At 63.3% G+C, this 13,468-nt stretch overlaps 1 protein-coding gene across 1 annotated transcript; it reads right to left on the bottom strand.

Annotated features, from left to right (window-relative positions):
• Positions 1-4,211: 4,211 nt before the first annotated feature.
• On the bottom strand, positions 4,212-8,693 carry METRN (meteorin, glial cell differentiation regulator). The gene is made up of 4 exons (XM_014888531.2): positions 8,564-8,693; positions 7,122-7,543; positions 6,944-7,003; positions 4,212-6,408 (listed from the first exon to the last, which is right to left on the bottom strand). The coding sequence occupies exons 1-4, from the start codon at positions 8,647-8,649 to the stop codon at positions 6,092-6,094; spliced, it is 885 nt and encodes a 294-aa protein (XP_014744017.1). The 5' UTR covers positions 8,650-8,693; the 3' UTR covers positions 4,212-6,091.
• Between the last annotated feature and the right edge of the window lie 4,775 nt (positions 8,694-13,468).

Below are 13,468 nucleotides of genomic sequence, written 5' to 3'. Positions count from 1 at the left end.
TGTGAGGGATTGTGGTGGCTGCATGTGAACAGATGAACACGCCTGTGTGGAGCTGTGTGTGTTGCTGTGCAGGGCTGTGTGTGGCTGTGAGTGATTGTGTGCTTGTGCACAGGTTTCTGCAGCTGTATTTGGTCCTTCAGGACTGGTGTGTGCTGATGTGCAGGGGTGAGCAGGGCTGTGTGCAGTGCTGCCCAGCTGTGTACAACAGTCTCTGCACGGCTGTGTGTGCACAGCCACCTGCAGCTGTGCACAGCTGTGCACTAGTGCATGGTTATGTGCAAGGTGTGGCTGTGCAGGGTTTTGTGCACCTCTGTGTGGCTGTGCACAGGTGAGGATGGTTGTGTGTGGTTTTGTGCAGTGGAGCAGGGCTGGATGTGGCTGTGGCTGTACACAGTTGTGTGCAGTTGTGCACGGTCCTGCACAGATCTCTGCAGTCCTACTTATCTGTGCATGGATTTGTGTGTGGTTACTGCTTTTGTGCACACTGCTGTGTGTGGTTGTGCCTGCTGGGGTGCAGTTGTGACCAGCTGTGCACGCCCGTGTGGGGCTGTTGGGGGCTGTGCACACCCATGTGGGGCTGTGACTGTGCACACCCCTGTGGGGCTGTAGGGGCTGTGCACACCCCTGTGGGGTTGTTGTGGGCTGTGCTGCCTCAGCCCCGGGGCTTTCCTGCTGCGAGGCAGCAGCGACTGTGGGAAAATTCCAGACGTTGGGATGCGGGGGGGCAGCCAGACCCCGCAGCTCCTGCCCACCCCAATTAGTGACCCCCCCAAAGCAGCCCAAAGGCAGGAACAACTCCCGTTCAGAAGGGCACAAAGGGCTGCAACCCCCTGCCAGGGCGGCCACATGTCACCAGGGGTGTCACTGCTGTCACCTCCCCCTGCTCTCTCCTCAGCCTGTGGGTCAGTATTTGTGGGGTTTGCTGGGGGTCCCTCTCCAGCACCATATTGGGGTGTCCCCTGAGAGCCTGAGAGGTCTGGTGGCCCCCATGTCCTTGTCACAGGACCACCAACCTCATCACATGCCTCGGTGTCCCTGGGGCCATTGCCAGTGGAGAAGAGACCGCAGTCCTATCCTGGGAATGGCTTTGGGGTGCAGGGAACTGGAACTGGGGAGTGGGATTCCCCCTCCTCAGTGCTGGGGCCAGCACAGGCCCAGCAGCAGCCCCCCAGAGCCCCTCTTTGCAGAGGAGCCAGGAGTGGAGCTGCCAAAGGCAGGAGTGTTCCTGTTCCCACCTCTCCCTGATTTGTGGGAACCAGGCAGGATGAGGATGCACAGCCACCCACACACGTGTCCCACCCCCGAGCACACAGCTCAGGCACTTAACAACAACCAGACCCCATTAATCACATTCCCCAGAGTAGCAATGGGGCTCCAATGGGGAGGTGAAGCCGCCCCGAAAATACATCCCAGGGTTGTTCCCTCCCCAGCTGCCCCAAAGGGCCCAGCGTGGCCAAATCGGGGGTCACGGGGATCACCCTGATTTTCTGGTTTCTGCTTTTCCTTGCTGGCAGGTGGAGCTGGTTAGAGCAGAAAATCCAGGGAAATCGGAGCTGGGGGAACAGGGGGGCCAGGGGGAGGAGGAGGAGGAGGTTGGTCCGTGGGGATGAGTCGGTCCCTGGAGCAGCCCAAGCTCCCCTGTGGTGCTGCAGAGCACATTAATTAAGGCAGCAATGCCCAGGCAGGCCGAGCCCTCCTCGCTGGGCCCCAGGGATGGAGCAGGGGGTGCCCCATCCCCTCCTGCCCCAGCCCCGGGGTGCCCGCAGCATCTCGGAGCGCCGGCACGAGCAGGTGGCCGTGCGAGGGGACCAGTTGCGATGTGTCACTGCAGCCAAAGAGCTTTTAATCCTCCTCTTTCCAGGGCAGCTTCCCCCCGCCGGGGCCGCGGCGGCTGCAAAGCAGCTCTGACCGCCAGGAATTTGTCGCTATGTGCTGGGAAAGGCGCTTCCCACCAGCTGTCGGCAGCCTGGGCTGAGGGGCCCAGGGTCCGGCTCCAGCCCCAGCATCCCTCCCCGCGCTGGGGCGATGCTGGCTCGGCTTTGTCCGGGCCAAACGATGGGGGCTACAAGCGGACCTGTTGCCAGGATTTGGGGTGCAGCTCCCCAAGGGGTGGCAGCGCTGGTGGTGGGGGTTTGAACTCAGATTCGTCAGGTTTTTGCTTCTCCACTTGCTGAGGGCTGTGGGGTAGAGCTTGCTCTGGCCCCAAGGTCCTCATCCTGACCCTCTGTGGACCCCAGGGGCTTAATCTTGAGCTTATGGGGTATCCCCAAACTCCAGAGGCTTCATCCTGACCCCGTAGGGTATCCCTGAGCCCCAGCGGTTTTATCCTGAGTTTATGGGGCTTCCTCTGGTCCCAGGGGCATCATCCAACGCTATTGGGCATCCTCAAATCCCGGCACCTCATCCTGACCCTATAGGGTATCCCTGAACCCCAGGGATATCATCCTGACCCTGCTGGGGATCCCCTGATCTCAGGGCCACCTTTGTGCCCCATGGCAGCTCTGGGGTGCTGCAGGCGGGGTGGGCAGGCTGCCCGGGGGTCCCTGTGGTCCTCTCTCGGTGCTGGGGGCCGCAGGGAGGGCTGAGCAGGCCCGGCTGCCTTTGTGCCTCCCCTTTGTGCCCCGCGGTTCACACGTTCAGGCTTTTATCCGGCAGCCGGGAAGGAGGAGGGCGAAGGGAGCAGGAGGGGGGAGAGGGGCTGGAGGGGGGAAATGGCGGGAAACGGCGACTGCCTTTGTGTGACAGGGATGGGGACAGGGACCGGGCACACCCGGCACTGCCACCGCTCTGTGTTTTGCCCACCCACAGCGTGACTGAAGGGCTCCACAGTCCCCAGCAGGTTCCCGATCTGGGGTGTGTGGGATGGATCCCCACAATGGGGCTGAGCCCATGGAATGAGGAGCCCCAGGCACCTCCCTGGGCACATCTGCACCGAGGGGGCTGTTTCGGGGCACTGCTCCCCAAACCCCACCTCGCGTGGGGCAGGTTGGTGGGTCGGGGGGCTGTTGGAGCAGGTCTGGCTGGATCATCCCGTGGATGCACAGGAGGCTGTGCTGGATGGGCACCATGGCGCCCACAGGCAGGGCCACCCTTCCCTGTGCCCCCAGGGTGCTGCCACAGCCCTTCACCATGGTCACCCCTCTCTGAGCCCCTCCTGAACCCCCTGCTCCCCTCTGTGTCCCCACCCCGCACCCCGCTGCCTCACACCACATTTTCCATCCTGTGGAGGAAACATTCCCCGGGATGGAGTTTGTCTCATTGTGTTTTCACCCTTCATGGCCTTGCTGTGTGCCAAGAGGCCGGGCAGGAATTTGGCTTGGCCAGGGCTGGACTCTGCTTTCGGGGAAATGCTCGGATGGCCAGTCCTGGAACAATGGAGATGCTGGAGTTGTGGGATTCCATCTGGTTCCCTTGAGCCACAGGGAAGGGCTGTTAGCCCCATCTCCCAGAGGGGAAACTGAGGCACGGGTTGCCTGGTTATCCCATGGGATGATCCCATAGGAAGCATTAGTGCCCTGGCTGGGGCCCAGCGCTGCAGGAGTGACGGCCAGGGGAAGCAAGGGCGGCGACCCAGCCTGACACGGGGCAGAGGGCACCAAAAACAGCCCAAAAACCTCTGTGGCAGAAAAGGAGCCGAGGAACAGCCCTTTCCTCTGCAGCACAGTGAGCTGGTTTGGCCAAATAAACAGATTGGAAGAAAAACAAGAGATTTTGCTGCTGGATAGAAAAGTGCCGGATGCTTTGTGCATTAAACGCTGTCATTGAGCCGAGAGGAATGTGCTGGATTGCGGCGGGGTCGGAGCGGCCGTGATTTACCCCCGTGCATACAGAGGATGCCGTGGGCAGCACAATTCCCTTTGCACCTCATTTATTGCTTTTCCAGCTTCATTTTTCCTCCTCCGCTGGGTTTCCCACTCCTTCCCCCTTCCCCCTGCCTCGCTTGGCTCCTGCTTGCTGCCAAAATCCAGGGGGATGCTGGCATCTTCCAGTGCCCAGTGTGGAGCAGCAGCCTCCCTAGGGCCAGATCCTGTCCTCAGAGCCCAGCACAGCCCCAAAATTGGACAGTAAAAAAGATAAAATCAAAATATCCAAGTATAAAATTGGCAGTAAAGCACAGAGTAAGCAGCAAACTCTTCTCAAGGGAAAACATGTGTTGTATATCAAACCCACCAGGATCTTATCACAGCCAGATCATTCTATATACACACACATATAGATATTTATATTTAATTATGCTCCAAAGCCCACAGCATTCTTTGGAAACTATTTTTTTTTTTTGGCAAGGAAAAGCACATTGTGGTCAGCAGAGGCATCAAATACTCAGTTCATCCTGGCTGGTGATATTTGAAAAGGTGTTATTGAAACAAAATTGGAAAGGTATTAAGTACAAGCAGACATGTGGCAGGAGCTTTGCTTGGGTGGTTTGGGGGACTCGAGGGGCTGAGATTTCCTGTGCAGAGCCCTGTGGCATCACAGGTGAGGAGGAAAGGTCCCTGGTTGGGGGTCCAGTACCCCATTCCCAGCTGGGTGCCCCATGTCCCATGTCTGGCTGGGGATTCCATGTCCCCTACTTGAGGGACCCTTGAGGGTTCTGTTCCCCGTGCCCATCCAGGATTCCCATGTCCCATCCCTGTGCAGAGGTCCCATCCCCTTCACCATTCCCAGGGAAGCAGGGCAGGTCCTGTCTCCCTCACCATTCCCAGGGAAGCAGGGCAGGTCCTGTCCCCTCACCATTCCCAGGGAAGCAGGGCAGGTCCTGTCTCCCTCACCATTCCCAGGGAAGCAGGGCAGGTCCTGTCCCCTCACCATTCCCAGGGAAGCAGGGCAGGTCCTGTCTCCCTCACCATTCCCAGGGCAGTCAGAGGAGCTGGTGGTGGGGGCAGCAGCAGGGTGGGAGGAGGCAGGGCTGGGATGCTGGCTCGGCACAATCCGGCACAATGAGGCCTTGTGGCCGCTGGCTCTGATGAGAATCAGACCTGACAACGGCTCCACCAGCGGGGTCACCCACCCAGCACGGGGCCCCTGGCCTGCACACCCAGGGATACCTAGGGAGGGGGACCCCAAAGTGACCCATCCTGGGGATCACTGGGATGCAGGATGTGCAAACAGCAGTAAATCTCTCCATACAGAGATATATCCAATTTTTCAGCCCCATGTGAGGCAGGGTCACAGCTGGAGCTGGCACAGGGGGAAGCAGGTGGCACATATTGCAGTGCCTGTCGGTGAATGTCCTGCTCAGCTTGCTAAAAACAGGAGCCACACGCTACAAATACAGCTTAGTTTATAAAAAAGAAGTCACAAATTTGGTATCGTTATAACTTTAGTGCACATACGATGCCCCCCCCACCCCCACGGTCAAAAATTCCCCGCGGCTGGCACAGCCTGCCCCTCACACCCGAGGGCTGGCAGCAGCGGGTGGCACGGTGACCTCTCCCTGCTCCCATGGCACCTTCCTGTGTCAGCACTTTGGTCCTGCCCTGGCTGTGCCAAGGACACTTCTGCTCCCCACGCCAGCCTTCCTCCCACCTCACCACTCCCTCGCTCCCTTCAGCCTTACTCCTCTTCCTCGGCATCCGCCCCGCAGCTCCTGCCCATGCCAGGGCCAGGTTCACTGCTGCCTGCTCCCTCTTCCACCCCCAACCTTACAGATCCATCTCCTGGCCCTTCCACTCCCTTCTGTGCCCACCGTGTCCCTGGACCGGCCACATCATGGCCACCCGCCCCCGAGCCCTGCTGGGGTCCGTGGGTCCAGCTGCCCACTGCAGCCAGACCCACTGTGCCCCACAGCATCCCCTGAGCATGCAGCACCCCGGTCCCCTGGGAGCCCCAACCCCGTGCTGCTGTACCCCTCACCCAGGCAGCTCCCTGGGCACCCTGGACAGGCACACCCTGGGAAAAGCCCTTCCCTTCCAGCAGGATTTTTCCAGAACCCCCAGCCCGCCGGCGGGTGCTGCCACAGCCCGGCTGCGTGGCAAAGCCCGACGTGCCACGCTCCCTCCAGGCACCGTTCCCGTGTCCCCGGAGACGCTGTCAGTGACGGCAGGACCGTGGTCCCGCAGTGCCCGGGGCCGGGCTGCGCTCCCGGAGCCGCTCAGTCCACGGGGAACTCGCAGGGGTTCTGGCGCGTACGCTGCGCCCCCTCGTAGATGCGCTGGAAGTCCCGGTACCGGGGCGCGCAGCTCAGCCAGGCCTCCCCGAAGTGCAGCCACCCCGTGAACAGGAAGGTGCCGGGGCCCGGCTTGACCCCGCAGCGCAGCGGGGTGCGGATGCTGCCCACCGGCCGTCCCGACCGCCCGCCTGCCTGGAAAAGTGGGAATTTCTGGCGGTGGATGCGGGTGGCGCTCACCCCGATGATGGATTCCTGCAGCTCTGCGTCGTTGGAGACGCTCCGGATGCTGCCGCGGATCACTGCGGGGAAAGGCAGGGAGGGGTGTCAGCATGGCCCTGTCCCCATTGCCATCCACATCCTGATTCTTGTCCCCATCCCTACCTCCATTATTGTCCCCACGCACATTCCCATCACCATTCCCATCCTCATCTCCATTTCCAGTCCCATCCACATTCCCATCCCCATTCTCATGTCCATCCCAGTCCCTGTCCCCACCTGCATTCTTATTCCCATCCTCATCGCCCTCTCCATCTCCATTTCCACTCCCACTCCTGTTCCTATCCCCATCTCCATCCCAGTCCCCATCTTTATCTCCATCTCCGGTCCCATCCTGATCTCCAACCTTGTTTCCATCTCCAGCTCCATCATCTTCACCTCCATCATCTCCATCTCCATTCCCATTCCCATCCCCATCCCCATCCCCATCCCCATCCCCATCCCCCTCCCTAGCAGTGCTCTGCACAGCCCAGGCCGGCCCAGGCCAGCCCTGCCAGGTGTCCCAGTGCCACTCTTGGTGCCATTCCCCCCTTCCTGAGCCCCGGAGGCTGCACTCACCAAAGTCACTAGTGCAAATGGCCATCAGGATCTCGGTGTCATTGCACGGCCGGCACGCACCTGCGAGGCCAAGCACAGCCTGTCACCCCCCAGGGAACAACACCCCGACCCAGCCCCTCCTCAGCCCTGCGGGCACCGGGCAGGGGAAGGGGAAACTGAGGCAGAGCGAGGGGCTCACCTTCAGCGCTGAGGCTGGCGGCGGGCAGTGCCGGCCGGGCCAGCCAGTCCCCCCGCAGCTCGTAGCGGAAGGCGGCGATGCGGCGGCTGATGTCGGGGTGCGGGGTGGCCTGCAGGAACAGAGCCACCTTCTCCTGGGGCAGCCAGCTGAAGCAGCGGGCGCGGGGCCGGGGGGCTTCTGGCAGCAGCAGCTCCAGCACCCCCTCCCTCTCCAGGTAGAGCTGAGCCCCCCGGAAGGTCCCGGTGGGTTTGATGCAGGCGGTGACGTGCGGGGGGCTCCCGCCCTTGACGGCGGCGCTGGTGGGGGGCAGGCGGGGGGCCAGGCGGAGGCGAAGGGCTCCCGTGGGGTACAGCCATTCCAGCGAGCCCTCGGCACAGTGCAGGGACAGCTGCTCCACGCTGCCAGCCTCCTGTGACAGCCCGCTGTGGGGCACAGCACCTCGTCAGCAGGGACGCCTGGGTGACAGGGACCCCCAGCCCGTGTGCCCCCCAGCACCCTGCAGGCCCAAGCAGCCCCTCCACAGAAGTGTGCGGGATGGCCACAGGCAGAAACAGCACCAAACCCCCATCGACCTCAACTTGGGGTTCAACCACATAATTTTGGGGTGCTTGTGTCCCCCCAGCACCTTTTGGGAGGAGCTAAGGGGGGGAGGGGCGCGCAGCAGCACAGCCCCCTTCACACCCAGTGTGGACTCCCAAACCACCCCCAGAGTGCCCCCAACATTGGGGTCACCTGTTCCCGCTTTGGGGAACCCCAGTGGATGCTGGGGTCCCACTCTGGCGCGGGATGCTTGGAGCCGCCTCTTTCCCGCGGCACTGCGGGGGGGACGCGCCTGGACGGCAGCCTGGGGGCAGCGGGGACAGTCGGGGGGCTGCTTTGTCCCTGACAGGATGCTGGTGGCTGCGTGGCCCCCGTGTCCCCCCATGGCCCCCGCGTGGGGCAGCCCCTCCTGGCGGGCCCCGGCTCTTTGTTCGGAGTCCGGCTCCTTCGGGCGATGCTTCGGGCCCTGCCGGGGGCTGGGGGTCCCGCCGACCATGGGGATGAGTTTCAGGGGTGGACGAGCTCAGGGAAGGGGTCCCGAAGAGGCGGGGAGCCCCGCGGGGGGACCAGCATCCCTCAAAGCTGGGGGCAGCCGCACCCAGGAGTGAAGAAACTGAGGCAGGCGCAGGTTCCCAGCATCCCACCCGTACCCTCCCCACGGATGCGGGAGGGGGTTCAGCCCTGAGGATGGAAGGGGGGGGGGGGCGGGGAGAGCAGACTCCCCCTCCCCCATGAACCTGCCTGGGCGGCGGGAGCTCCCCGGGGGGCTGCGACCCGGAGACCCGCGTATGCCTCCCCCGCCCGCCCGGCGCGCTGCCCCCGAGGCCGCTGTTCCCAGTGCGGGGTTCCCGGTGCGGAGTTCCCGGTGCGGGGTTCCCGGTCTCCGCGTTCCCAGTGCCTACCTGCCCCTCCAGTTGCACTGATCCGCCGCTCCGCCGCCGATGGCCGCCCCCAGCCCGGCCAGGCACAGCGCCCGCAGCGCCCACATGGCCGAGCCCGCGGCGGCCCCGGGCGGCCCGGCCCGGCCCGGCCCTGCCCGCACCGCTGCCCGCACCGGGGCCGGGGCGGCGGGGACGGGGAGCGCGGCCACCACCCCGCGTCGCGCCCCGAACTTTCCGCCAATGGAGGCGGAGGGGCGGGCACGGGACCCGCCCCCAGAACCCCCTCCTACCGCCGGGGGCACCGGCATCCACCGCAGCGGCATCCCCGGAGCCCCCCGAGGGCTTCTGCGCACCCCGCGGCACGGGGGGACACCGGGAGGGCACACGGCTGAGCCAAGGGACAGGACCCGGAGCAGGGCTGGGGTACCCCCGGTTACAGATCCGGCCCCGGGGGGTGCACCCTGAATTCTGTAGGGCCATGGCTGGTCACAGCCGCGGCTACAGCACCCCGGGCTGGGAACATCCCAAACTGTGCGCACCCCTGGCTATGGACACCCCAGGCCAGGACACCCCAAATTTGCATGCCCTAGGCTGCAGCCAGCTCTGTCTATAGACACCCCAACCATGCACAGGCCACAGGCGTAACCCAAGCTATGAACATCCCAGACTGCACCTCTCTGGTTTATGCATCCCCCAGAACTGTGCACCCCAAGGCCTGCACACACCCCAGGCCAGCTACATGCCAACATATGCACACACACGGTCGTGTACACCCCAATCCATGCACATGTGGGGCTACAGGCACCCCAGGCTGGGTACACCCCAATCTCTGCACACCCCACACTGCAGCCACCCTGGTTTACATAACCTCCCCTCCCCCAGAACTGTGTACCCCAAGAGTTACACACACCCCAGCCCTGAGTTACACACACCACGGGTTGTCTGCACCCTGAGTTCTGCACCCCAGGCTCTGTACACCCCAATTTATGCACATCCCAACTTATGCCCACCCCAACCTTTGCACAACCCAACACATACACACCTCAGACTACACGCAACCCAGGCTGCTCACACCCCACAGTATGCACACCCCAGACTACAGCCCCCTGGTTTACATCCCCCAGAACTGTGTACCCCGAAAGTTACACCCTCCCCAAACTCCTTTTAACCTTTCCCTATCACCAGCAGCGTCCCCCTCCCCACGGAGACACTTTTCTAACCAGGGGGAGCCCAGGCACGTGGCGCCGGGTCTGACACGGGGGTCACGCACATCCGAACCCCCAATTCCTCTCCTTCAAACCTGGGGATTTCTTTCCACCCCCTCCCTTGCAGCCGCAATTGTGCCACCACTAGAGACCCCACCATTAATTAAGTTTCCATCCAGTGACAGCCCGCCAAAATGTTTGAAATAAACACAGAACAATTGGGATGGGATGATACAGGCCGGGAACAAAGTCCCTGGCCAGAGGGTGGAGCGGAATGGAAATGAGGGATTGTAAATTGGGATGGTGGGAAGAAAAAGGGGAAGGAGGGAAGGGGAGGGGGGAGGCGGGGGGGGAGAGCAGGATTCACAGCTCTCCGGCCATGAAATGATGCTGAAAGAAGTCATGCTGCTGGAATCCGTGGAAAATGAGGGGCCAGAGGGGCTGTGGGTTAAGGTGGAGCGGGTCGGGATGTCGGGGTGTCGGGGGGCTGGAGTGGGGGTCGGGGTGGGCAGCTCTCTGCCCGCTGGCCCTCGTCCTGACCCCACCAGTTGCCATGTGGGGCTTGCCAGAGGGTGGCTGAGTGGAGGGACGGGCTGTGCTCCGGAGGGTCACAGTGACCCCGGCATGGGGGAACACGGGCCCAGGGCTGATCCGGTGACACAGTGAGGAAGTGGAACCGGCTGGTCTCGGAGCTGGGCAGGGAAGCCAGACAGGGACCCCTCGAATGGCTTTGGTCAGATGCCCAGGGGCGAGGCGGCACCCGGGGAGGCACCAGAGGCAGGGTGACACCAGGCACTGGTGTCCCCACGCAAGGACCTCTCCCCGCCAGGACTGATCCCCGGCCCAGTGGGGTGCTCAGCACCCTGCGGGGATGTTCCCTTGGGACATCCCAAGATGAAGGGAAGTGGGACACGGTGCCACCGTCCCCGCGGGCACGTGGCAGTGTCTGCCCTAATGCCAGCGCCCCGAGGTGAGGCTGCACCCCAGGCCCCCTCCACAGCCCCCGACCCACCTTAACTGGGTGTTACTGGAGAAACCTCGGCCCCACCTGGGGCACCAGCCTGGCTTCCCTGCACACGATATGGGACACCTCCGTGTTCAGGGCACGGCCATCGGGGGTCCCGGAGCCCCTCTGGAGCAGCCACCGGAGCTGGAGCTGAGCCGGGAGCGGGCACAGCTCCCGCAGCGCCCCGCAATCGTCTCAGACTCCGGACCAGCCCATGGGGCCGAGCTCCTCTGGGGACCCAGCGAGAAGCCAGCCATGCCCGGAGCTCTGTCTGGTGCCGTCCCCTGACTGTGTCCCCAGCGTGGCAATGTCCCTTGGCCACCCCTCCTTGTCCCTGGCTGGTGCAGGGGTGCTGTCCCCGTGGGACTGCGGGTTGTCCGAGCGGGAGCTCCTCGAAGCCGCCAGCCCTGCTGGGGGTCTGGAGCCGCTCCAGGCTCCCGCTTAGCCCTGGAGCCCTCGGGCCGCTCCGGGATGCTCGGGCTCGCAGTGCCCTCTGGTGACCGCGGGCACTGCGGCCCGGAAGAGCCACCCCCGGGCCAGGGGACCTGGGGGCCTCGGATGGGGCTGGGGAAAATCGTCCCACTGGGGAGCAGAACTTCAACTCATCCAACAGGACCTTCGGAGAGCGCCCGGTGCCACTCCTACCCTGGGCAGGGACATCTCACACCAGGCCGGGCTGCTCCAGCCCCGTGGGGCACCCACAGCTCCTCCAGCTTCTCACCGCCTCCCTCACAACACCTTTCCTCCTTTTATCCAATCTGAACGCCTCCTCTTCCAGCTGCAAACTGCTCCCCTTCTTCTGTCTCTACAGTTCCTGAAGAAAACCTCTATCACTCTTCCAAGATCCCGTTAAGTATCCCCAGGATGCCAGATTTCCTCCAGGCTGGATGGTCCCAGCTCTCCCAGCCTTTCCCCACAAGCCAGGTTCTTCCAGCCCCCTGACCGTTTCCATGTCCTCTCCGGATCCGTTCTGACTCACTCGGGATTGCTCTATCCCAGACCCATCTTCCTCTCAGCGGAGCGCTCCGTGCTCCGTGGCCGGAGGGCCCTGGCTGCTTCCATTGCATTTTGATGATCCTGTCTCTTTCTGCTGGGCCACCTCAAAGTTATTTCTTCCCCCTGCTCCCTCCCCGGAGTTTCTGGCAGGTCCCTGGGGCATCCACGCTGCCCGCAAAATGTCCTTGTGGGGTGGCTCTGGGCACCCTCCACGCTGTGCCATAGGCAGGGATGCTCCAGGCTAGGCTGTGCCCAGGGGCAAAAACCCTTCTGGAAAAGCAAAAGGGGGATTTGGGGCAGCTGGGACCTTGGAGGGCTGCTCAGAGGCTGGGGGTCTCCAGCCTGTCCCCATCCAGCTTCCCATCCCCCCAGGCTGCGTGGGGAGCTCTCCCGCCCAGACGAGCACCCGAAGGAGCTGCGGCTGTGGGAGGCACCCACCTTGTCTTTAAAAAATAGCTCAGGAGCCTCAGCTCAGCTACCAGCCCATCCCTGGGGACGTGCAGGGATAACCCGACCTCCGCTCCATGGAACCCAGAGGGCTCTGTCACCTCTCAGTGTCCCTTCTCATCCAGACCCCCAGGCTGGTGTCCCTAAGAGTGGGAATGTGCCCTGGAAAGGCCTGGGGAGCTCAGGGAGCCTCTCAGGAGAGGATGCATAGGTGAGGGTCCTCAAGGCAGGGCAAGGGTCCCCAAGGCAAAGATGGGGTCCACATATCAAAGCAGGGGTCTGCATGGAAAGGAGAGGGTCCCATGGCCAGGTGGGGTCACCATGGTCAGGTGGAGGTCCACTAGCGGGAGAAGGTTCCCATGAAAGGATGAGGCTCCCAGCAGCTGGAGAGAGTCCCCACAATAAGATGAGGGTCCCCCAGAGTGAGAAAGGGTCCAATGGTCCCTGCAGCAGTGTAACCATCCCCGTGTCTCTGTGAGGGGCCCCACAGAAGCCTGAAAGTCGCCGCGTCCTCGGCCACCCTCACCCCCACATGGCCTGGATGCGGAGAACATGAGGGGGAATCAGATCCTCGGCAAGGAAGAGCTCAGAGCCCTGGGGTCAGCACAGAAGGGGCTGAGCCCCGGGTGTCCCCCCGGTCGCTCCAGGGCGGTGACCCCGGGCCGGACAGACCCCCCTGCTCCCCCATCATGGCCGCGCAGCCGGGCCCCCGCGCTGCATCCTGCGGGGCAGCGAATGGAGCTGCCTATTGATTCGCAACCCGGGCTAAAAATAACTTTCAACTCTTCATCCCGAGCTGTGAAAAATCCCCCATTGCTAGGCGACGGGTTACCGGGAGACAGCGGCGCTAGGCGACGGCGGTTGCTGCGGCGACGGCCCCCCGGCGCACTGCGGTCCAGCCCGGCCACCGCCGCTCCGGCCCGGCCGGGGATGCTCCAGCTGCACCGGGAAGGCTCGAGCCAGGCTCCCAGCGCCGTGGGGACAGGCTGGGGGCGAGCTCCAGCACACCCGGGGCGCTGGGAGGGGAGGGGAGCAGAGATGTCGCTTGGCTCACGGCTGCTACCTAGCCTGGCCTGAGAGTGGGGACACTGGCCACCACCCTCCTGGCGCTCAGGAGGAACGGGGGGCTCAGGAGGCTTGTGATGTTGGCCTGTGGCTGCAGGAAGAAGTAGGGTGACCAGCACTCCACATCAGGAACCCAGGGTGTGGGTACCCCTGGACTGGCTGCACCCCAGCTGTGTCCCCTTCCCCAGGGATATACACATACATGGA

Source organism: Sturnus vulgaris, chromosome 16 (genome assembly GCF_052056855.1).
Source record: "Sturnus vulgaris isolate bStuVul1 chromosome 16, bStuVul1.hap1, whole genome shotgun sequence".
Classification (NCBI taxonomy): domain Eukaryota; kingdom Metazoa; phylum Chordata; class Aves; order Passeriformes; family Sturnidae; genus Sturnus; species Sturnus vulgaris.
The sequence above is the reverse complement of the archived record's forward strand: the minus strand, read 5'-3'. Positions and strand labels throughout refer to the sequence as shown.